Source organism: Electrophorus electricus, chromosome 19 (assembly GCF_013358815.1).
Source record: "Electrophorus electricus isolate fEleEle1 chromosome 19, fEleEle1.pri, whole genome shotgun sequence".
Taxonomy (NCBI): Eukaryota; Metazoa; Chordata; class Actinopteri; order Gymnotiformes; family Gymnotidae; genus Electrophorus; species Electrophorus electricus.
Window position 1 is genome coordinate 6,992,982 of NC_049553.1, and position 23,840 is coordinate 7,016,821.

The 23,840-nt window shown below is 40.8% G+C and overlaps 3 protein-coding genes across 6 annotated transcripts; 2 read left to right on the top strand and 1 right to left on the bottom strand.

The window, feature by feature from the left end:
* Window positions 1–3,011: 3,011 nt before the first annotated feature.
* Window positions 3,012–16,455, top strand: tdrd7b (tudor domain containing 7 b). Of its 3 annotated transcripts, XM_027003791.2 has the most exons (17): window positions 3,012–3,100; window positions 4,799–5,005; window positions 5,360–5,504; window positions 7,135–7,324; window positions 8,849–8,922; window positions 9,374–9,597; window positions 9,960–10,534; window positions 10,672–10,861; window positions 11,048–11,159; window positions 11,310–11,512; window positions 11,684–11,818; window positions 12,215–12,298; window positions 12,806–12,940; window positions 13,204–13,314; window positions 13,519–14,054; window positions 14,325–14,485; window positions 15,266–16,455. In XM_027003791.2, the coding sequence occupies exons 2-17, from the start codon at window positions 4,799–4,801 to the stop codon at window positions 15,484–15,486; spliced, it is 3,303 nt and encodes a 1,100-aa protein (XP_026859592.2). In that variant the 5' UTR covers window positions 3,012–3,100; the 3' UTR covers window positions 15,487–16,455. The 3 variants fall into 3 exon arrangements, with proteins under 3 accessions (XP_026859592.2, XP_026859593.2, XP_026859595.2); XM_027003792.2 differs by lacking the exons at window positions 3,012–3,100; window positions 4,799–5,005; window positions 5,360–5,504 and adding an exon at window positions 6,175–6,525; XM_027003794.2 differs by lacking the exons at window positions 3,012–3,100; window positions 4,799–5,005; window positions 5,360–5,504 and adding an exon at window positions 6,447–6,559.
* Window positions 16,456–16,560: 105 nt separating this feature from the next.
* On the bottom strand, window positions 16,561–21,761 carry plaa (phospholipase A2-activating protein). 2 transcript variants are annotated; one of them, XM_027003796.2, is made up of 14 exons: window positions 21,527–21,761; window positions 21,057–21,250; window positions 20,784–20,884; window positions 20,497–20,617; window positions 20,174–20,341; window positions 19,692–19,827; window positions 19,222–19,391; window positions 18,945–19,096; window positions 18,492–18,711; window positions 18,252–18,317; window positions 18,120–18,170; window positions 17,917–18,024; window positions 17,503–17,670; window positions 16,561–17,377 (listed from the first exon to the last, which is right to left on the bottom strand). In XM_027003796.2, exons 1-14 carry the CDS (start codon window positions 21,673–21,675, stop codon window positions 16,806–16,808), a joined length of 2,376 nt encoding a protein of 791 aa, XP_026859597.2. In that variant the 5' UTR covers window positions 21,676–21,761; the 3' UTR covers window positions 16,561–16,805. The 2 variants fall into 2 exon arrangements, with proteins under 2 accessions (XP_026859597.2, XP_026859596.2); XM_027003795.2 differs by having other exon boundaries at window positions 18,099–18,170.
* Window positions 21,762–21,972: 211 nt separating this feature from the next.
* Window positions 21,973–23,199, top strand: smim20 (small integral membrane protein 20). Its single transcript, XM_027003797.2, has 3 exons — window positions 21,973–22,127; window positions 22,491–22,547; window positions 22,978–23,199. The coding sequence occupies exons 1-3, from the start codon at window positions 22,019–22,021 to the stop codon at window positions 23,016–23,018; spliced, it is 207 nt and encodes a 68-aa protein (XP_026859598.2). The 5' UTR covers window positions 21,973–22,018; the 3' UTR covers window positions 23,019–23,199.
* Window positions 23,200–23,840: the final 641 nt, after the last annotated feature.

Sequence of the window (23,840 nt, forward strand, 5' to 3'; positions counted from 1 at the left end):
GTCACGCGCTCTGCCTCCTGCCCCTGCATGCTGTAATAAAAGCGTACAGGTAGTAGAGCTATTCTGATAATGACCACTTTTAAAAAGCTATTGGGAAATGGTTTATTTTCCTCTTAATTAATTAGCCAAGAACAAATAATAAAATATTTAAACCAGGATAGTTGGAGTTCACTCACAAATCTGAGAGTGAATTTTTTATCTTACTTTCAAGGAAACACTTGTAATTTGCTTAACAGAAATTATTCTGGCATTAGTAAACGTCCCATTTGAATAGATACGACCCTGGCATAGTTTATTGGAAAGTTAATAATCACTAACTGTGCAAACAACGGCTTTAAAGACACAAATCGTGTTCGGTGAGTAAACAAGCACTGTGATGACTGATGGTTTTTAAAACAACTTCTCTGACGACGTTAACTTACACGAACTCATTAACGTGCCGAAAGTGCCGAAAGTACGTTAATGATTTCGTGTAAGTGCTCTCGGTTAAACGCCTGCTCTACTTTTCACAAAGAAGAATATCAGCGCTTCCCTTTCCGGCTGTCCTCGGACTTAAACCAATACATTTAATATTCAGATGACACCCCGCAACTCAGAGATAGCGGACAATGTTTTTTTTGTTTGTTTGTTTGTTTTTTTGAGATACTAGACAGGCTATTTTTGTAATGCAAAATAAAATAGATTGATTTGCATATTGTAATTACAAGCATTGGAATAGCCTACTGCAATCTAATCTTAAATAAATTGTGTCTCTTTTGTCATCGTCATAATTTGCTTATTGTCTATGAATATAACAAAGAATAAAATAAACACTTTAGTTAACACTAAGAAAGTCAGCGGAATCTTGCTTATCACGTCGCTGTGGTTCAAGGTATTGAACGATACCTTTCATATTACTTGGTTGGCAGTCCATTCAGCATCATTTCCAGTGGGTCATTCCAGCTCAGCTACACTTCACAGAGCATGTCATGGATTTTCTTTAAAAATACTAATGTGCAAACGTTTTTAAATTCACGAGACCTTGCAAAATCCTATAGCTATACTCCAAATACTTTTATGCTTTTTCTGAAATTTGGCCCTCTGAGCTAAATTCCTTTTGCGATTCTGTGTATATGTATTCGAAGCCTCACCCATTGCCTGTTTTCATTGGATTTGGTTGAAATTTGCACGAACATCATAGAAACCCTAAGGATAATGTGCAGCATGTATGCATGTAAATATTTGATGGTGAATGATTTACATTACTCATATTAAAAAACATAAACGATTTTTACCCCCCCCCCAAAAAAGAATCTTTAATTTTCAAAAACTAATATATACTTTCTTCCAATCAAATGCTGTTTCTGTGTAGTATTAATATAGTTCTATCACTTCTAGAAGTTATTTAGTGCTGCATAAAAACTTCCCAGATCTTGCTGAATATAGCTTCTAAAGTATACAAACACTTTTAAAGATATTTTGATGGTATTTTTCCAAAAGGATTATTCTAATTTCCTAGGCACTTCTTTTATGGGAAAGTATTAATATTCATTATTGATATATAAAAAGTAAATATTTTACTACATCATTAAATAGTTTTGAACAAACAATAATTTCTTACACTAGTGAACAAAGTCAGAGGAACATAAAATATTAAAAATTTAAATGTTATTAAAGCTGAGAAACACAAGTGGGATGCTAGTTGAAGGGATCACAACACTGTGTCTGAAGAAAGCTATATTTCAACAAAAATACTTCTGGTGAAGTAAACAAACTGTAGCATCTTCTGTCAAGTCAGAACATTCACTTCTTGACTTCAGTAATTACTGGTCAGTTCCCAACTCAGCCGAATTTGATAGATGAACTTTTCAATTAGTGTAGGCTGTCTTGTTTCCATCTTCTTGATGTTTTTTCCCCCCCAAATAGAGCAGGGCTCCTTGATCTCACTGACTCACTGATGGACAGAAAAATAGATAATTGGTGAGGCTAAGAATACGCATACAAATAACAGCAAAAGTGATTATTTTAGCTCAGAAGGCCAAACCTCAAAAATTCATCATTAAAACAATGTTAGGAGCTATAGGATTTCACAAGGTCTCATGGGTTTAATTCAAGATCGCACATTATTATTTTTAAAGAAAATCCATGACATGATCTGGGAGGTGTAGGTCAGTTGGCATGGACTGACCACTGCAGGACTTTTATGAAACAAGATCAGGGGATCAACGTCTTAGAGCCATCATTTCCTGCCTGAAAAAAAATACGTGTATGTTTGTAAATACAAAGGAGCTTTGGAGATGAGGCAATCCCTCCACACATCTTTGTTCACTGGTTAGATTTCCACACGAGTTAAGCAATAGCAATAGTTGACTAGAAACTGTCGGCCAAGCCCAACTCTTTAACGTAGTAATGATACCCTTCTACCACTGGGAGGCAGTGAAGCTTTGCTTAGACCGTTGGATAAACCTACATATTTGTACCCACGCTGTCTTGTTATTGAAACCTTTTGAGGAGTATGCAGAAACATAACAGAGGTGTTTAAACCTATGACTGCAATTTGCTCTGGGTAAAGAAAAGTCTTTTTTTTTCAGGCTTGCAGGCCTGAAGCTTATATTTCTAAATTGGTTCTTACAATGTATAGCTAGTTCCATTCGGTTAGGTTGCATTTTGTTTGTTTGGATGCATATGTATTTGATGATTTATTTATTATCATAAGTCGTCAATAGACCATTGTCCCCCGAAGCAAAACATGAAATAAGTTAATAAGATTAGGGACGCCTGTCTCCGCGTAGTTTAATCATGGTAGCGTTTAAATGTGCTTGGCAATGCTTTATCATACATCTTCTAACAATTAAGAAAAGAAAATGGTCAAAAGTGACAGAGATGTTTGTGACTGCAAATGCAGGATCGCAGGCAGACTATATTTTAACCGCGCCTGCGCTTTGATGGTTGATTAACAAGGGATGCTGCAAACTGGCCAATCACATTCCTCCAGGCCGGCTCAGCGGGCGTCGTGAGGAAGCTGTGGAGACGCGACGTTGGCTGACAGCGGACCGGAACGAGTGTGACAGGACAAGTCGCTTAAAAGAAACAGAGTTTTCACACACAAATCCACAGCGCGGTAAGTGGATTGACGAAGGAGAGTTTTGTGGAATGGACCAGTTGTTTTTCCCCCTCTTTTATTGTCGTTATTATCGACTGTCTCGTTGAAAGATATGGCTTCGAAACGTGTCAGTTGTGACAAGTGTTAGGAACTCACTTTATTGTAGTGTTCCGCAAATGAAATGTAGTTCTAAAAACCGTCCATTTAGGTTAGTTAGCTTGGTGACAAAATACGACCTAATTTCGGCGTAGCAACGAATATAAATCTACTAAAATAGATTTATAATTCTCCGGCTTTAGCCTAGTGGGTGCGGATGACACTTACGTCACCAGTTCTGGCTAAATTCCTGGACTCCGTCAAACGTGTCTTGAGCAGCCCAGTAAAACATCTAGACGTGATTTAGTTTTACATTTTAATCCATGGCGCAGAATTTAATTTTTAATATGCTAGTTGAATTTCTTTCCAGGGGGTTTCTTGCCATCTGTCCTTATGCAAAACAGGTCACTGTTCCTAATAATTCACTTTCACTTTCCTTTCATACTTAACAAGGTTCAAAGCCCCGTCAACTAGGTTTTCACGTGTGTAAAAAATCGTTTTAATACTACAGATATAAATTGGAATAAGCATGTACACACACACACACACACACACACACACACACACACACACACACACACAAACAATTTTAAAAGTAGTTAAATGCTTTAAAAAACTGAGGGTGTGTCAGATCGCATAATTATTTACAATGGCGTCTCGCTGGCAATGTAAACAACCCAGCATTAGTGAAGGTGGTGTGATATAGGTGCACATTTGAGCCTCTTCAGTGGGGACTCTAGAGTCTGTCGGGGCCCTAGGCAAAAATTCACAGGGGTCTCTCCAACCACAATTAATTGCGATTATGTTAGAAATTATGTTGTCATTATTAAGCAATCATGCATGCTTGTGAGTGGAGTCAGGCATGCACCACTTAGGAAATTCAGATGTCATTGCCACTGCTGTAGTTAAAGTTTGTCAGCCCTTGGGAGCCCGCCACTGGCTTGGGGCCCTAATCAGTTGCTTGTCTTGCCTGGGGGCAAGCGGCACCTCTGAGCCTCTCCAGCAGGAAATTAAACCACTATAAAACTTTAAAATGACAAAGTGTATCCAAAATGCTGGCTGGTTTAGATAAGGTTCGCTTAGTCCTAAAGAGGCTGAATTATGTGTAGAAAAGCCATCACTTTATGTGAGAGGCTGTTTGCAGATGGGAAATAAGTTTTACAAGGTCTTTTAGCCAATTGCGATAAAGCAATGTAGAGGAAGTTTGTGATTTAATATGTATCTCTGAGAAGGGTCAGTTCAAATCTATCAGTCCACAAGCTGTAGATAATTAGAGTAGTACAAGCTGTCTAGATAAATGATTAATTCAGTCTATGTATTTAAGGCATGCAAGATCAAGCCTCTGGCAAGTAATTGATCTGGTATACATCATTTTATCTTATACCTAATCAGCAGTTTGAATTACATGGGTTCACCACAGTGAAACCAGTAAACATATACATATGTAAGTAATTTTATATTTGAAGGGTTTCATTCCAATGACCTAAAGGGCTAAAAGCAAAATATATTTTCCCTGAGTAAGTAAACTTTAAGTGTGCTTGGAAACACCTGCTGTTGTATTTTGCTATTTGTAACTGGGAAAATAACAAGCAAGTCCAAATAGCTGTTCCTTATTTTTAGATGGTGGACGAGGAGCTTGTGAAGAAAACGCTGCGAGCAGTGCTCCGCTCTGGGAAGGGTGGGCTGCCCCTGTCGCGGCTGCAGGCAGAATATAAGGAGCTTACGGGCGAAGCCGTACCCCACAGAGAGCTGGGCCACGCGACGCTGGACACCATGCTGCGCGCCATGCCCTCTGTGGTGCGTGTGGACCGGGCCCTCTCTGGAGAGGTGAGCTGGGGGCTTTACCATAATACTTTAGTGGTTTGTAATGAAATTCCAGTTTAGAATGGACCAGGGGTTGAATGCTAGAGGACTGCAAGAGAATGCCTGGAAATTCTCATATGCCATGTCGCTGTATGCCAGTTAGTGTTGTCTCTGAGCAGTGTTTGATGTTACGTGTGCGGTGGCTCTAATAGTAATTTGGAATGGTTTGCTGCTGTGTTATGAAGTGGACTCCATGTTATGTTAAGAGACTTTAATTCTAATGAAGTCCTGAACTAGAACTAGGACTTCAGGTTGCTTAGACAAGTGGCCTTAGTGTATGTTGGTGCAATCACCTTAGACCTTCTCCCTTATCTGCAGGTAATGTGTTATGCTACAGCAGGGAAAGAAATGGCTCACTTGACAAAACTGGCAGCTCGACAGCATACAGCTGAAAAGACTGGCCGGCCTCAAATGGTCAACTGCCAGATGAGAGTCAAGCCCTCTGCCCCTTTTGTGTTAAATGGTAAGACTGACAATGTGCTTTCACAAATGTATCATCAATAGCTGGTTGTAAACATGAAGTGCACAGCTTTAGTCTGTTGAAAATTCAGTTCCTTGGCAAATGATACAGGACACTTTGAATTGCAAGCTTTAGAACATGGACATTACTATTGGTAGCAATTCATTCTCTGTGTAGCAATTTACTGTCAGGAAAACAATTTTTCCTGATGACAGCTTGACCATTTGTCCTTATGGAGCAAGAATGTTTGTTTTTTCTCCAATAGTTTGTCAAAAAGGCCCTGAGTTTTTGTGTACCCTGAGTTTTTTTGGGGTGCGTCTCTATGGTGAACATGTCCTAGTTAAACTCCTCTGAGTCAGTGCGGACGGTTCTGGAAATGCTAAGAATAAAGCTCTCTATGAGGCTACCCAGCAGCCAGTTCCCAGTGTTTCGAGCCTACCGCCTCCAACAGTACCTTCAGTTCACAGACTGATCATGCATCAGAGCGCAGCACTGGATCTGTGCAGTGATACAGCAGAAATCCAGCAGCTGTAGTCTTGCTCAGTTCAGAGACATGTTGAGACAAGGAGGGAGGGAGAGAGAGAGAGAGAGAGAGAGAGAGAGAGAGAGAGAGAGAGAGAGAGAGAGAGAGAGAGAGAGAGAGAGAGAGAGAGAGAAAGGCAAAGGAGAGAGCTGAAAGAAGTGGTACATCAGGGTGGCACTGCTTTTGTGTCTCTTCAGAGAAATCCTTTCTCTCTTTTCAAATTCTATGACTCAGTGAATTTGCTGCTGTGGTGACTTGCCTCCTTTTCTATCCACTTCTGTGGTCTTCTGTTCTTTCCTCTTTTTCCTGCTCTCTTTCTTTGGAGAGGCTGCTAACCTGCGAAGCATTTACAGTACGAACTCGCCAGCCAGCGATGCATTTTATGTTTCTCTGCTCCCTCAAGCAAGATTGGAAAGAGGACTTTAATGCACTTTATCACTGTGCTGCTTCTAGAGCACTGCTCTGCACATCAGACAGCTCTTGTGTGTGCCAGATCAGAAGGTATGATGTCATCATGTTACAGTCAACACGAGAGGTATGAAGTTATGGTTACTGAAAGAAAAAGGGTACGCTTACTTTGGTAAAGACTGTTAGAGTTAATGAAATATTCATGAAATGGTTAAAAGGTTTAATGCTGTACTGTGATGATACTGCATGTCACAAAATATACTTGTGTGACTGTTCATTGGGAAACGTAAGGCAGACTTTGAAGATTGCTGTTTGAGAAAGCTTAATGTCTTGTTTTGAAGGAAGCTTGTGAAGCACATGTACCAACCTTTAGAATGGTTCACAGCTATGAAAGCACCAGTCATGTTTTGTGCTTTGAATGTAGGCATCTTAAACCGAATCCCTGTCTCTGAATGAAAGGGAAAATCTACTGGTGAACTTAATAAACATTTAAATAATCATTGGGTTTTTTGTTGTAGTTTTGTATTTTTCTTGCTTTTTTATAGCATTTCGATAGTATTATTTCTGATCTTTTATTTATTTATTTTTTTTTTAAGTCATTCAACAGCATATTGGTACAGTAATAACTCCTCTCCCCCATGCATACTGGCTTTTAATCTTATAATGTCATGATTTCCTAATTTAATATCTCCTCTTCTGCAGCCAATCCCAGGACATCTCTGAGGCAACCTGATCACCAGGGTCACCAGAGGCGAGTTGGGGGTCACCCGGGGGGCCATGGTGACTCTCGGCCTCGGAATATGAGGGGCCCCCATCCTGACGGGAGAGGCTGTAAACCTTGCAGTACACCACCCAGCACACCCACCAGAAGACCTGCCCTACCCTCTGACAGGTAGGATAGAGAGCTAAGTACTGAAGCACAGCAGTCTCTAAGAAAGGGTCAATGCTGTTCAGATGATTGTTAGAATGTAACTAGTCTCATAATTATAGTCTTGACAAGAACACATGGTTTATAATAGACAAAGAGAGTTGAGAGTCAGACAGTGAGCTACTGATAGATAAGGAGATTTCCCTGTTGTCTATTTTGCTCTCTGCTCCCTGCTGCTCTCCCCTCTCTGGACATGAATCAGAATTGTACAGTAGAGGTCATTTACGTGTTGAGTGAGTCTGGTGCTTATTCATTTGATGGAATGAATGCTGCTGCTTCTACTGGTGTGTGTGTGTGTGTCTGTGTGTGTGTGTGTGTGTGTGTGTGTGTGTGTGTGTGTGGTATATCACTCAAGCCAACAGCCAGTGCTTTTCTGAACAAACAACTGACCTCACCCTTTAGGCTGCTTTCTGTGCCATATACTGTGTCATACACACAATGCAGTGTGGAGAGCAGGCAGTGGCAAAGCTAAACAGTTCACCCCAAGGTCACTAATCCATTCTCTGCTAGTTTATCTGGTCTACATGAATCCACAATGATTCGGCAGTTTTTCTTTAGTCCAGGTTTTGGTTTTAGCTCAGGCCATCTGATACCTAGAATAAGATGAAATAAGAACCTCTATGCTTTATCAAGCAGTCTTGTTCTCAGTTGTGAAGTTTGTCAAAATAGGATGCAGCAGCCTTAAAGTTAAGAACCATAACATTTCCATTCATTCACCAAATGTATAACAATTAATGCTAACACAAGTTAATAATAATATTTACTTATTGCTCTTATTGCTCTTATTACTAAGGTTTGTCCTCCAGTATGCAGTAGTTTATATAAATAAAGCTAAACTTTTTCCAATCCATTGTGAGATTATTTGTATAGTAACTTTGGTTAGTTTTGTGCCCCTCTTCAGAACGTTTTTCATGGTTTGTTGAGTCTGACTGAGCCATATAGAATTTATTGATGGTGTGTGGTAATAAAAATGTCTGAGGGACAGGCAGGGAAACGGATGAAGAAACACAAACACGTCCTCCTCCACTTTTGTGTCAGTAAAATGTCTTGTGTCAGTTTTTATGTCTAGCAACCCAGATACAAAGCAGCACGTGTTCTGTGACTCATTGTTCAAATTCATGTTGGGCTGAAGAGGGCAAGCAAAACAGGGATGAAATACAAACATGGCTTTAATGCACTACATGGCGTGAACTTGTGCCTGACTGTAATCAGTCTGAAAGACATGGATCTGAAGAAAATGAAGCCACTTGAGACCATATTACTGCTTTTGTTGCTGGTATTTTTGTAACCTCTGAAAATGTTGGGTGCCTCCAGCTGGGAAGTAATGATTCTGCTTTTGGCCCTTCACTTTTCGATGATCCTTTTCATGGTAAACAAGATTCTGCCTGCTGCTCAATAAATTGATTTCCTCACAAAATCACACAAAACACTCTAAATATTGACGCTGAAGCTCAGAATCATTCCTTTACTTTACTTTTTTTTTTAAAGATTGGACAAGAAGATGACCTTGCCATCCAGGTTCCAAAAAGAAGCCCTCTCTAGTAATCCTCAACAGAGCACTGGTGAGTTAGTCATTGCTCTTCAGTCTCAAGCAGAAATATTTTTTGGAAAATATCCTTTTTTCGTTTAAGTTAATTGTGACTAGGCAGGAAACTAAGACCCTGAACCACTGAAGCAGAACCTTTGAACTATGCAGTTGGTGTGAAACAGAACTTCTTCTCCATGGCTTTCCTCCTTTAATGTACTGTCCAAAAAAATACCATACCATACAGAGGATCCTCAGTGGTACTGAGCCCAAGCCAGGCTCTTCTCTTGCCAAAACACTGCAGGCTCTGACAAGCATACCGTCTTGTTGCTGAGCGAGGCTTTGTCCATATGTTTGCACTAGCTATTATCAATAGCTTCATCTGAAATAAGTATGAGTTTGTGCATGCCTGCAGTAATGACAAGACCTGGCTACTAATTTACTTCATCTATTTTTTTTTTCTCTGACTAAATATGATGCATTTACAGCTCCTGCCAACTTGAATGAAAACATCCCCCAACCAAAACCCAGGACATCCCATTCAAGCTCCTACATCCCCAAACTGATACAGTCTCGCCTCAAGGAAATTCTGATCAAGCACAGTAATGGTTTCTGGGTATCTAAGCTTCCACAGTTGTATAGAGAGCTGTATAAACAAGACCTGCCAAGCGAAGCAATGAAAGATCTGGAACAATGGACGCATATATGCATAGTGAGTGCTGTCCTAATCTGACTGTATCTGAAAATAAAGTGTATCTGTTTTCATGAACTTCTGATTGGTATAAAGTAGTCATACTGTTACATTGTGCTTATCATTCATGAACAAAATTATCAATGTACGATTTGTGCTCATTAAGCATTGGCAGTTTGCGAGAATACAGTTTACACCTGAAAAATTGTGCAATGCCAGATAAACTGCTGGCCTTGTAATCATATTTTGATTGTGATCAAAGAAGGTTCAGAGGTTAGTGTTGTGCAACAATGTGCTCAACTATAGATTTGTCTTTCAAAACGACATCTTCAGCTACAAGGAACATGAGTTTGAATCTGAATTTGTTTTTCTTTAATGTGCAGGTTGAGAAACCATGCAGTAGCAAACCTAATGAGCTGCTATTGTACCCTGCTAAAGATATTAGACAAACCAGTACCCCACCTAGCTCTGCCATGAGGCCTACAGCAGACAGACAGCCTTCCTCCCCCTTCCAGGCGCAGCAGTTGTCCACAACACCGTCCTCTTCTACATCTAGCCTTCTGGAGTCCCCCAAGGCTCTATCCGAAGACCTCAAGCAAAAGCTAGGAGTGCTGCTCCTCAAATATAGCAGTGGTCTGTGGGCTCATGCCCTCCCTAAACTCTACCAGGACACTTACAAGACTAAGCTGCCCGAGTATGTTCTTGACAACCTGCTTCTGCTGTCAGAAATATGTACCATTGACTACCCCATGCCGGACAACCCCAAAAGGGCGATTCTGTATGGGAAAGTAGCAGAGGATGAAAACTGCAACCAGGCAGAATTGGCAGACCTGAAGGTGAGAGAGGAGGTGGGCAGATGTTTCAGTTCTCAGACCACACCCCCACTCCTTATTCCCACCGAAGAATACCCCTCAGTGCTGGTCGTGGAAGCAAGGAGCACCAATAGTGTTGTTCTGAGGTGAAAGGAAGATCATGGTCCCATTTCTTATTTGAACCCTGTTTTAAAAAACAAAACAAAAAAAAAACCTCCTTGATAAAATACTGTAAAATTTGATATTTGGGGGTCTATGTGTTTGTTTGCATATGGGTTAACAGATACATAGGTGAGGGGTACTCCAAAGCCCTGGAGAAGCTGGAAGATGATATGAAGGAATACTACAAACAAGACAACACCAAGAAGCCCCTGGCCTCACTTTCATCAGGCCAACTAACTGCAGTTTATGCTGAAGAAGAGGAGGAGATCCTCCGAGCACACGTGTGTGAGGTCATGTCTGACAAGGTTAAGGTATGTTCACTGAAGGCCAGTACATAAAGCTCAAAGTTCACAGTGAGCAGGAATAGTTAATGATGGGTCATTGTGGTACAGAGTAAAATAAATTGTGTCTGTTTCTGTCTATTTATGAACTATTTAATCTCATCATGTAATTGGTTAAGCAAATAAATGAGCCATTGCTCATTTGTGATGTTACAGGTTAATTATGTGGATCATGGCTTTTCTGAGGTCATCAGTAAAAGCAGGTTGCTGGAGATGCATGAGAAGTTTTTAAGACTGCCTTTCCAAGCCACCAAATGCAAATTGGCTGGTGAGTTGAAATTTAGTATTGATCTTAGGGATTCATATTTACAGATTCGCAACTCTATTCTTAAGATTATCCTTCACAAATGTGGAACTCTGTAGTGTCTATGCTTATGTGGTTTTCATGCCAGTGGATTTATGTGTTTGTGTATGTTAGGCCTTGAGTCCTTTTCTCAGGAGCCAGCTGTGCTGAAAAAGTTTGACTCCATGGCAAGAGGTAAAATCTTACTGGCTGAGCTCCTAGAGCAAGATGAGATTCCTTTGATGGTGTTATATGACATGTCCCAGGATGATGACGTTAATATAAATGCTGCTTGCCTGAGAACCCTACAAGAGAAGTCTTTAGATATCCCTTTGCAGGTACCTGACCGATCAGAATTCTACTCAAAAGTCATCATATCACCTAGGCAAATCTTAAACCTTTCACCTTTGCTCATCTGAACTAATCCATTTTTTTCACTCATATCACATTTCATGGTCAGTAACAGGTTCTGTGTTGATTGACAATTGGTAATGTATTTTCTCCTATAGGTGAACAATATCTGCATAAATGTGAGTGTGACCACTGTGTGTTCAGATGGGACATTTTGCTGCCAGATTCCTTCTCAAGGCCTGACCAAACTCAACGAGATCCTGGAGAAAACAGAGACCTATTTCCACTCCCAGGTACAAAGGCCATAGTGTGTGTATGTGGTGTTACTAGAATGTTTCTTTGCAGAAGTATGGAAACAGATACAGACTGTGATTAAAGGATATAATCAGATTAGAAGATCTGAGACACATAATCGCTAGTAAACAGTGACCTGCTGTCATAAGTTCTCTATGTTGCACTTCAAATAGCCTTCATTATTTTAAAAACTGAAATTAATTTTACACTGTAAAATTGACCTAATACTTATAGTGCAGAATACTACATATGGATGTTGTAGAACATAAGTGAAATACTGAAAAAAATTATTTCGACAGTTATGCATATAATAATATAAATCTACAGATTTTACAAACTTTATAATCTCCATGTCAGAAAGTGGAAATAGTTCCATATGTTTTCTTGTGTGAAAGGTCACATCAGAGTCATTGGTTTCTAGACCTTTCTGTGGAAAAAGCTGTCTGGCTCGCTACAAAGGCAGATGGTCTCGGGTTGAGGTAAGGCAGAATCAGATGGGAATAAAGCAGAACAAATTTTCTTTCAAAGGCAAAATAGGTCAGTATAGTTACATTTTTACATTATAAAATCTACTACATTTTAAATAAAAGTTGGTACTACTGTATACATTAAGATACCCTGTGTGTTTAAAGTTTAATTCAGTCATTGTCAACTTATAGGAAGATAAGATCAAGTTTAATATAAACACCTTCTCTTGCTATAAATCATAAACACTGATTTATTTGGGGGGGGGGGGGGCGACGACAGGGTGGTTCCCCACAATTTGCATTGATTCATTACCTCCAATGGGTAGCATATAAAAAATGACACCTAGAAAATAATTGTCTATTGTCAATGTGCTATTATTAAGGTTTGGATTAAATTGTGGTAATCACTTGATTTTCTTTTTCAATTAAACTTAATCTGGCTCTGGGAAAATGGCACTTAAAGTTGTATTTGGTCAGGTAAATAATTACATCTAATTGGAAAATACATGCTGTATTCAGATAACTAACCTGCATGGCAGTCGTGTGCTGGACATCCTATTTGTGGATCTGGCGGTCAAGGCATCTGTTGAAGTCATCGAGCTAAGGGAAATCCCACCACCTTTCCTATGTGACTTTGTCTCAATCCCACCCCAGGTCAGAGAGCTATATGGAAAAGTGTAGTGTTTGTGTGTATTAGTGTTTATATGTATGTTTATTTGAACATAAGATTGCAAAAGACACAAAATGTCAAATACTGAGCAAAGCAAGACCCTGAGGGGTCACTCTTTCATTTTAATTTGTGTCCAGCTGGACTCCCAAGAACAATGTAGTGGTAAGTTAACACTGGCCATTTTGCAGGCTCACTGTAAAGACTGTCATTCTATATACATGTGTTTGTAATCCTCTGTGCCTCACAGGCAGTCCGGTGCTGTTTAGCTGATTTGTCTGTGAGTGTGGGCTCTTGGACTCCAGATGCCGTACAGAGGCTCAAAGATACAATTCTCCACTGCAGTGACTGCAGCTTGAAGGCCAGTGCTTTATTCTAGATCCCATTATCAACATTACATGCAGCAATTTTTTTGGAATCTGTTTGTACTTTCTGCTCCTATTAAATGATGCTATGAAAGAATTTAGTTCTACATTCAAATTCAATGTTGTTCTGATTATTGTCACTAGAGAAATGCAAAAAAACCCTATGTAAACTCTCATAAACCTTTATCATTCTCCTTCAGATTGTTAAAGTAGAGGAGAGCAAACACCTGTACCATGTCTACTTGTTTACCAGCAAGAACATAAATGACCCTAGCAGCAGCCTTAGCTGCCACCTTGCTGACTTGGATCTCTGGAAGCAACATGCAGACATCTTCCTCAGCAGCCAGGAGCATCTAAAAGCTCCCAGTGGCCCTATAACCTCCATCCCCACGTCTGCCTCCACTGGCCTTTCCAGCCCCAGTGACAATGGAGCAGACAAGCCTCATTACATGCCCAAGAGGGCATCTCCCCAGTTGGATTCTGGTAGAAGGCTTCCAGGTAGCCCATCTGGGAGTCTGCCTCTGCCACCTGTTCTGGAGCTGCCCCCACTGGGGCAGAATATGGACATTTATGTGTCAGTAGCATGCCACCCAGGGCATTTTGTGCTACAGCCATGGCAAGATATGTACAAGCTGATGGTCCTGATGGAAGAGATGATTCTGTACTATAACAGGAGAGATGATAATCTGATCACAGTGGAGAAGAACCAGGTGTATGCTGCCAAAGTAGAAAATAAGTAAGTGTGAATACAGCTGAAAGAAGTGCTGTAGATTTCTATATGAATAAATGCTTTATTCTCACTAAGGCTTTATGCTTGATGGCTGCTGTCTTGCCATTTATTGCTTAATTAAAGGTTTTTATGCTTTTCATCATTCATCATGACTTTCATCATCTTAGTTGGTCCTCAGCAGCTCTTCAGCTAAAAAAGAAATTACAATTCAGTTCAATAAAAGCATGTTACACATTATCTCATAACAACCAAGACATGATGTATGTTTGTCCTTAGTTGGCATCGAGTGCTTGTGAAAGGAGTACTGTCCAGTGGCCTGGTGTCAGTTTATGAGCTGGACTACGGCAAGCATGAGCTGGTGAGCTGCACTCTGCTGAGGCCCCTCATTCAGGAGTTTCGCCAGCTCCCATTCCAGGGCATCACTGCTCAGCTCGCAGGTAAACTCACTTACTGAACTCACTTTCCAGAAGGTTCTGCTCTGTCCATCATTCTAAAATAGGTCAGTGGTCAGTGGAAAGTGAAATGGATTTTACTGTTCTGGAAAGCATTTGGAAGTTGTAATCAGATAGGAGAAAGAATTTGAAGGAAAATGCTTTTTGGTGTACGGTATGAACATTATTTCCACCTTGACAAACTTGAAAGTCTCTGTACCAAGGCTAATTTTGTCTCAAATATTAGTTTCATAATAAATACTCACACTAGCACTGTACTCTACATCACCACTAGGTGGTTACAAGTGATGGTGATAGGGCCCTTAACATAACTATTTGAACATAAGACCACTTATTGCTTCCTGAATGCTTTCTTGAATTCTTTGGGAAATTAAAATACATTCATACATACTAGTGAGTCACAGGTTGTGGTGTAGTGGTGGTTTGGCTGCCTAGGATACAAACCTTTTATGGAATAGCATGGAACACAAGATTGAATGAGAGCTACAGGATCTTTCACGGCAACAAACGTTTGTGAGGTAAACTGAAAGATCATATAACATTAAAGGTCTCACCTTTTGCTTAGAGTTTAGACATGTTCCACATTTTTTGTTCCAGGTATAATCGTTATGATTTTTAACTTTCTGTCAAGGACCAGCTAAAAGAACCCCCAAAAGAACTCCATTTTAAAATTTTGGTTTGTTCTATACCAGGTTGGACACCTACAATATTATTCTGAGTCTCACATCTAACAATCATCCCTAACCACTTATAATCCTCTTATAGGTGTGAAACCCAGGAAGTGGTCTGAAGAGGCTTCCATTGTGTTCAGGAACCACATTGAGAAAAAGCCTCTGGTGGCCCAACTGGACTCAGTGCAGGAGGCAGAACAGCCCTGGTACCGCAGGGTCACTGTGTACTTGGTGGACACTTCCCAGGAGGACAGAGACATCTGGGTCCATGACCTCATGGCTGAGTTTGCAGATGATCTCACCAAAGCAGCATAGCAACCTTAGTTACAGGTTATTTGTTCTGGGATGTTTTTTGTGTGTGCTCTATCTGGACACACCGTTTTCTTTTGACTTGGACATGGGGAAGAAGAGACTCAGTTTCACTACTACATGTCATCATAAAGAGTAACTTTATGTAAACTACTCCAGCTGAACCAGTGCTCCTATTATATTTGCAGGCTATCTTTAGATTTTCTATCTTCTTGACAGAGACCCCAACTTTGAGATTTGCTCTAAGCATGTAATAAACAATGTGAGGGTCTATCTAATCAAAGCAAGCTTTGTCCAACAAGTCTGGGAAGTGATCTAAGGACAACAAAGGACAAAGCACCTTTGCCAAGCTTGGCTGTCATGTGATATGCTTATTACATTTATGTTACAATTTGAAAAATGTATTTAAACAGACTATTTAAATTTAATGACAGGGATGTTTGATGCTAGCTGACTAGTTTGATGCTAGCTGACCAGTAATTTAAGTTTGCCAATCAATAAATGCTTCTGCTTTACCATTCTGTATGGTTAACTTAAGTCATAAACAAACAATTATTTTTGACCTCTGACAAGGCCATGAATCTTTTCACTGGGAACAAAGTTTACATGACCAGGCTCAAGGGAGTTAAATAGACAAGTTGTTTACAAAACTAGTGAAGCATTCCCGTTCTTCCATAAATGTATGAAGGTTCCATATGTTAAATTGGAGAACTTGGATTTTGCCACTATTTTTTTTTTATTATTTAAACAGGCTGCTTGTAATCTGTGGGGTTTAGCAAAAATGTGACAGCAGTAACATAATATACTTAGCGCTAATTCCTTAACATTGGTTTAGTAGAATGGCTGAGTTTTCTTTAGCTAAATATTACATTTAGATCATGTATGCACATGAAAATGAAGTATGACAACTATGACTAACCCTAGGGTTAACTGCATATGCAAAGTGTTTGAGAAATAAAGGAGAAAAACCATTGATCATAGTGTTATTTTTGAAGACATATCTTTGACCAGTCCAAAAATGTGACAGGACCTGATCAATGTAGTAACTTGATCTTTTAGTCAGCTTTTGTTGATACTGACCTCATTTTGTTTTTTTCTTTATTAATCCAGGTAGATATAACAAACATGATAATACACATGACCCTGCTTTAGGAAACATTTTTTTTACATCAATAATTTTATTCATGCAGTCATTCAGTAAACAGGCCAAGTTAAATAGAAACTATGGATTGGGAAGTGTTGGGTGGTGCCACCAGGACAGAACAATATAAGTAGTCAGAGGAGCATGAGGGCCGTCTGTGACATCACACAAGCCCTCTGTGACATCACTGCAGTTCATCCAGCACCAGCCGACAGCATTCCCCCACTTTAGCTGGATCTGACACGCTGGCATACTTTGTGATCTGTGAAGCGACGCCCAACGAGCGTGCAAGGTCTTTGGCCGTGCTATCTCCAGCCACTGTAGTCCCCAGGGCTACCAGCAGCCTGAAAACAGCCTCTTTGTCCTGCACTACCTCCAGCGCACTGCTGGCGACCGACAGGCACTGGGCCTTGGCTTCCAGCTCGGACGGCTGCCCATGCAGCATGCCTGCATAGTTGAGCACCAGAGTGGCCAATGCGACGTGGATGTTCTTGTTGCAGACAGCACGGAGGTCGGCAGCCCGTGAGAGCACGGCCTCACGCTGGCCCAGGAGGAGGGTGCGGCCTCGGGAGCCAGCGAAGCAGTTGCAGAAGGTGCGCAGAGCCAGCATTTGGTTGGCCGGCCGGCCCTGTGGCGACATGAGGCCCAGCAGGTGGTTGCAGAGACTGGAGCCCTCCGTGCCTCCACAGAGCTGGGCGTTAATCTCCGGGTGGCGCACGGCCAGGCGCAGGATGTCCAGTACAGGGAAGACAATGTCTGTGGAGTGGTTACATCATAACTCAGTATCCCACCAGTGTTGCATGGCAATCACTGCTGTAGCTGTGATGCATGTTATTGTTATGAACCATCATGAACTGAACAAATGCAAATGTGAGCCATACCCTCAGGCCAGTGGCTGGTCCTCCAGAGGATGCTGATCTGCTCTGCTGTGGGCTGATCTGGGCTCTTAGGGTCTGAGACATTGAGCAGAAGCTTCTCCAGACTGTCCAATGCCACCTCACTCAGCCTGTGATCCTGAGGAGCATTGCCATTTAGCTCCCGTAGCTTTGCTAATGCACATGTTGATTGGAAACAAAGAGTGGTTAGTTCGTTTAGAAAATTAGGTTTAAACAAATGCTTTAGTAAGCCAAGCATAATGATTTAAATTTTATGGCTATAACTGGTAAACCTAATAAAATGTGCTGACTTTGGAACAAATTTCACAAAGTTTATTTAGTATATAAATGATATGGATAACTCAGATACTTTACAAGCTATTTAGCTAATTATGCCTTACTTTTGGGTGTCGGACTTACCAAGGATCTGAGTTGCATTGGCCTGTTCAAACATAACTCCGTCCGTTTTGGGGAAGTAAATATTTGTGGCAGCTTTCTGGAGAACAGCAAGAGAGTAGGCACTACCACCTGAGGAGGCACAAGAGGTATGAGCATCCCATGTATGAGGAGGTTTGCATATGCGGCGTGGAATGTTATTCTACCTGTGAAGGGGTCGGCTGCACCTGAGGTGGCAGAGCCAGGAGAGCCTGCTCCAGGTATGTATCGCCCAGCACCTGCAAAAACATATAAACACTTAACTACACTCTTCTGCATCTAAATGGAACAGAGACTATGATGGCTGCAAACAGGCTTACCGGTGAAGGGGTCTGCACCAAAGCCTTCTGTTCCTCCCCCCATCCCAGGGATATAACGACCTGAACCTGAACCACAGGGGAAAGTTGTAGTATGCTCAGATACAACCTAAGCTTATACATACACATGCTAACAGGTACCATTTGAAGACCTAACAGCCCGTGTGAACTTTAACACTGAAGTCGCATTGGCCACTCTGAGCAGTAACATTGTGAGTGCGGAAAAAACGCCAGAGGGCTTGCCTGTGAAGGGGTCTACTGCAGTAGCTGGTGCTGGCCCCAGGGTGTGGCCCTTGGTGTTTTCGATGATGAAGTTAGCAACCTGGTCAAGGAACATGGGATTTAGGTCGTTCCTTTGCAGAAAGTTGTGCGCCGCCAGCCAAGGGTCATCATTCAAGTTATAGGGCAGCTTCAAGGAGGGCCCGCCCTCATTCACATCAATGGTAAACACAAAATCGTACTCCTGAAAGGTAAAAGAAATCTAGCCTTGGAAAAGATTCTTGCTCAGTTTCACACTTTATTTTGAAATTTTCTGACATATTAGCCTTTAATGTGAACAAGAAAACAGATTTACCCCCAGAATCTTGCTTCAGAATCGATCAAACAGGTAATGATTAGCTATATTCTGAATTCTTTCAAGAATGCATAGACCATCTAATAACCTATGAGGAGTCCTACTGATGTTTGACTTCTTACCTTGCCCTCAAACATTACTCTCTTTGAGTTCTGCTGGGAAGACCCTCCCACCACATCTCCAATCTTCATCCAGCGGCTTTCACTCATGCTCCACTGGTAGGCCTCCACGTTAGTGTTTTCTTTTATGAGTCGGGTTTGTCCATCTCGATTCCCTACACACATTCTAAGTTACTGTACTGTTGAAATACTTTTGAGTCATTTCTTGGCTCATGACAGTTACAAATGAGACCAATCAAATAAGGATTACAATAACAGCTTTATAACAAGTCCTGTTTACCTGGCTCATTTAAGTGTTCCCTGCCAGGTAAATCCTCAATCTTGATGTCTCCAAGGTCTCCAGTCTTTGGGTCAATGGTGGCCTTGGAGAGCTCATCTTCAAATGCCTTCAGGTCCTGAGCACTTGCTACACGCTCCTCGCTCTCAGTAAAAACACGGATAATGCCATCGCTGTGGACAATACACAAAGCCTTGGCATTTACGTGTCACCAATATTTTGCAAGTCTATATTATCTATATAGTAATAGATAGTAATTGATTACATTCCATTAAAAATGTATTTCTGATGTACAGGTATGGGTTCTGTGTACACTTGTATTTAAGAAAATGCGCTTAGTCTTCCATAGGCATTTAAAATAATGTCTATACACTATGGATAAGGATACAATAGAGATTAGTTTGAAGAATGCCTGAACATTCTTTTAAAGACAAGAACTAATTTAACTTTGACAGAGCAGATGAGGCATGTACCTAGCCCCTATGGCGATATCTCCATTGGGCAGCACACAGCAGCACCAAACCGATTGGGCTGGCAGACGAATGGTCTGAGTGCATTCCCCTTTCTTCCAGATCCTTACTGTCCTGTCCTCTCCTGTGCTTATGAAGTCTGAGAGAGAAAGAGAGAGAGAGAGAGAGAGAGAGAGAGAAAAAAATTGTCACTCTTTTATATACATCCTATGATATTAGTAGATTAGTACTTCCACATAAAAAGGAACTAGCCATACTTCGTTATATGACTTTTTTCATTAATTACTCAAAGTCTGATAGCAACATTGTAGTGTGTCTAGTCCAGGTGATACTATTGTCTTGACATCAAGGCTGCATTGCCATTGCGTAAAAATTACTTATAAAGCATACACAGCCATGATCATCAAACTCCATTCTTCTTTGTTTGTTTAATTTACTTTACAAATCCTACATTGACCAAAAAAAGAGAAGACTGCCATCTGAACCTTGTCCATTGGGGCAGACAGCCAGACTATAGATATAGTTAGTATGGCTGTAGTACACTTGAACACATTCGCCCGTCACCATCCATCGTCTGATGCTGGCATCATTGCTGCAGGAGAAAAACTCGACATCGTTCACCACTGCTAGTCCTCTGACACAGTCCTCATGACCTGCAACACAAACAGAGATGTGTCAACATTGAGCTCTAGTGGTAACCTGTCAAAATGATCCACACTTTAAATCTACTTTGTGTATCTGTACCAGATAAGCGGTGAGCATGCCACAATTAAACGCCTTCTTATAAAAATAGAAATGCAAGACTGACCTGAATATGTTTTTTCACAGCGGCCAGCTTTCCAGAGCTTAATCGTCTTGTCAGCAGATCCTGTGAGCATGAGACCCTGCTCTGGCAAAATTACTACAGCCCAGACAGCTGCTGTGTGTCCCTTACAGTGAAATAAAAAATGAACAAAAAACATATATGTGTGTTTTATACAAATGTACATACACTGTAGACATTAGATGTAATTGACATTTCCATCATTTGAAGGAACAGAACAAAGCAAGTCCCATGTAACATCAGTTGTCATTCTGATCCCAATGCAAAATTACCTGTAAAGTCATCATACACTTGTCACTGAGCCAGACTTTGGCTGTGGTGTCCCATGATCCACTCAATAATGTCCCAAACTTCCCAGCTGAGAGTGCACACACTGTGAAAGTTGGAATAATTTGTCAAATAGTTTTAGGTTAGGTATGCCTAATATTTAGTTTTATCTTGCGGTATCAGGGGAATCACCCCAAATGTCAAACCAAACTCTCGCCATGACAGTCTCACATGACAATCACATCGTGTAAGAGGACAGTAAGTCAGAATGACAGTACCGGTGTTTTTGTGTCCTTTTAGAGTGAACAGAGGGTCCGGTCGGTCCATTGAGAAAACGCAGATGTTGTTGTCGTTGCCACCGGTCGCTATGAGTCCACGGGGGTATGTTTCATTGGGGGCGATGATGCAGACACAAGAAACAAAGTTCGTATGGCCGGTCATACATTGCATCTCCTTGTAGCCTCTATTTTCACTAGTAAAAGAGAAATCGCAAAGAAAGACTCAAAAGACATGTTTTGCTCTACATATAACCTAGTCTAAAATGCAGCTTCAGTTACCAACAGATTGATTAGCCACTGCGGGATACTCGAAACAGCTAATGTTATAGCGCATCAGCTAACTTAATACTAACTTAATACTAACAATTGGCTACTTAGCTGGCTAGATAGTTTAGCTTGCTGGCTGTATATTTTGGCCAGTCCGCTGGTTACAGTCACTTGGGTTAGCTGTTAGCTACTTAGCCGGTTACCTTGAATCTGGGACCCAGACTTTGGCAGTTCTGTCCCGCGATACAGAAACAAATGCTCCTTCGGGGAAAAATGCAGTTGCTAGGCCTCTGATGTCCAAGTCATGGCCCGCAATTGAGCAGCTAAGCCTGTATGTGTTAGGGGATGCCATTGTGAGGAGTGACAGAAGCGCGGAGCTAAGCTAGCTAACAGGAAGCAGTCGACCCAGGAACTGGCACAGCAACGGCCGCCGGCGAAGCTTTGTGGGTAAAACGCTCCACAAGTGTCAGCTTTGACATTTGTTAATATATCCGAAGATCTGAAGAAAAAAATACATAATGTAAAGTGTAATGTTTGCGTTTATTCCACGTTTGTTTGGGGTGTTATAAAATTTTGCGGAGTTATATTGTATGTGTTTTTTCTTTATTTAGATACTTGTTTTATGAGATGAACTATAACCCCGGAAACAAATAGCTTCGCTTCCTTCTGTAGAAAGTGTCAACAGAACTGGAAATATGTCTAGTAACGGGAGAATAACGCTAATATTTGGAGGCTTCTTTGCTGCCGTAGTAGCAGCTTTTTATCCTATATATTTCCATCCTCTTACTCATACGGATGAATACAGTAAGTCATTTATAGATTAACACTCCATGTTGTTTTTGCTTTATCTTAGCGCTAACGATAGCTAATACATTAGCTGTCTAGCTAGTTAGCCTGCTAATGTAGTTACGTTACACATAACCTAGCTAGCTAACCTAGAACACTAGCTAGAATAGTATATTACAGTAGAAGACAAAATCGATTAAAAAGTTGTTTATTGGCTAGCTACTGTGCTACTATTGGAACACCAACCTGGTTGTTTTCATCAAGATCGCTAGGTTAGGTTTGTTAACTAATTATTATGCTTAACCTAGCGTCTACGCCACAATGGGTATCACTTAAGATGGTAAATGATAACCCACATTTCTAATCTTAAAACCTTTGCAGAGCAAATCCAGAAAGTTAATCGAGCTGGAATCAATCAAGCAGATGTTCAGCCTGTTGGTATGTTAAGTTGCTTGCTTGTGGTTGCCGAGTTCCTGTATCCAAAAACTGGATCAATAACTAGTAGCTGACAAAGCAACATTTATAAGAAAGAAGTACATATACGGCATTTAGCTGACGCTTTCATCCAAAACGAGTTACAATTCTGAAACACATTTTGAGCGTTAAGGATCTTCCTCAGGGTTCCAACAGTGCTAACTTGGCAGTAGTGGGGCTTGAACCTAATATTTACATTTACGGCATTTAGCTGACGCTTTTATCCGAAGCGACTTACAATTATGACTGAGTACACCTTGAGCAATTGAGGGTTAAGGGCCTTGCTCAGGGGCCCAACAGTGGCGTTTAAATATATCTGTAAATGTTAAATTCACGTATAATTCATTTGGTCAAGTGTTTCTTTGTTTACAATGTCTCTTTTTTTTTAAATTAGGTATGAAGATATGGTCAGATCCATTCAAACCAAAGTCATGATGCAACTCCAGTGATTAAAGCAGACCAGAGAAGAGATTCATGAGAATGAATATGCTATTGTAAATGTGTGGTATAGGTACATGCTGGACTCTCAAACAAAAATGCTCTACAGCCACTTTTTTCCTTGCTTGAGTGAGTGATGAAATGCATGTGCATGTGAAATAAACCTTTTGCTGTGGGACCTGGTGCATTGCTTGTTTCTGTAGTGTAAGGCACCTAGTTTGTCTCCTTCAGGACTTGAGTATAAGGAGGAGATGCAGGTGTGGTACAGCAGGGAAAATGGTGCTGTTGTAATTCTTCGACAGCTACTTTTATCCTATGAGTGAAATGTAGTAAATGTGCCCTACAATGAAGACTAAATAGCAGTGTACCTAGTTGGGTTAGAGTGGACACAAAGCAGGATTGTGAAATTTAGTAACCTAAGATTTACATTTACGTTTATGGCATTTAGCAGACGCTCTTATCCAGAGCGACTTAAAAAAGTGCTTTGTCATTTACTCATAGAATATATCCTAGTACAGTACAGTAGGTTAGAGTCCAACATACCAATGAACTAGAATGCTGTAGAATACAGGGATGAATGCTGATACCTAGAAGTGCCAAATACACAAGGTATATCTTAAACAATGATAAGTGTAATAAATAATAAGTGCTAGAGTTTGTTAAACAAACAATACCCTACAATAAGTACTAATTTAGTCAGTCAATATGGGAGCAGGGTCAGTTGTCCTTTAAATATTCTGCAAATAGATGGGTCTTCAGTCTGCGTTTGAAGACTGCAAGGGACTCTGCTGTCCGGACAGGAAGCGGGAGTTCATTCCA

Excerpts from the sequence above, each read along its gene's own strand:
- tdrd7b (XM_027003791.2), top strand. The coding sequence starts at position 4,799 with ATGGTGGACGAGGAGCTTGTGAAGAAAACGCTGCGAGCAGTGCTCCGC. Across the intron at positions 5,006-5,359 it reads ACCGGGCCCTCTCTGGAGAG|GTAATGTGTTATGCTACAGC; the intron begins GTGAGCTGGGGG and ends CCTTATCTGCAG. Across the intron at positions 7,325-8,848 it reads CCTGCCCTACCCTCTGACAG|ATTGGACAAGAAGATGACCT; the intron begins GTAGGATAGAGA and ends TTTTTTTTAAAG.
- plaa (XM_027003795.2), bottom strand. The coding sequence starts at position 21,675 with ATGGCATCCCCTAACACATACAGGCTTAGCTGCTCAATTGCGGGCCAT. Across the intron at positions 20,885-21,056 it reads AAAAGGACACAAAAACACCG|TGTGTGCACTCTCAGCTGGG; the intron begins GTACTGTCATTC and ends CAACTTTCACAG. Across the intron at positions 18,712-18,944 it reads GAGTAATGTTTGAGGGCAAG|GAGTACGATTTTGTGTTTAC; the intron begins GTAAGAAGTCAA and ends TTTACCTTTCAG.
- smim20 (XM_027003797.2), top strand. The coding sequence starts at position 22,019 with ATGTCTAGTAACGGGAGAATAACGCTAATATTTGGAGGCTTCTTTGCT. Across the intron at positions 22,128-22,490 it reads TACTCATACGGATGAATACA|AGCAAATCCAGAAAGTTAAT; the intron begins GTAAGTCATTTA and ends AAACCTTTGCAG. Across the intron at positions 22,548-22,977 it reads AGCAGATGTTCAGCCTGTTG|GTATGAAGATATGGTCAGAT; the intron begins GTATGTTAAGTT and ends TTTTTAAATTAG.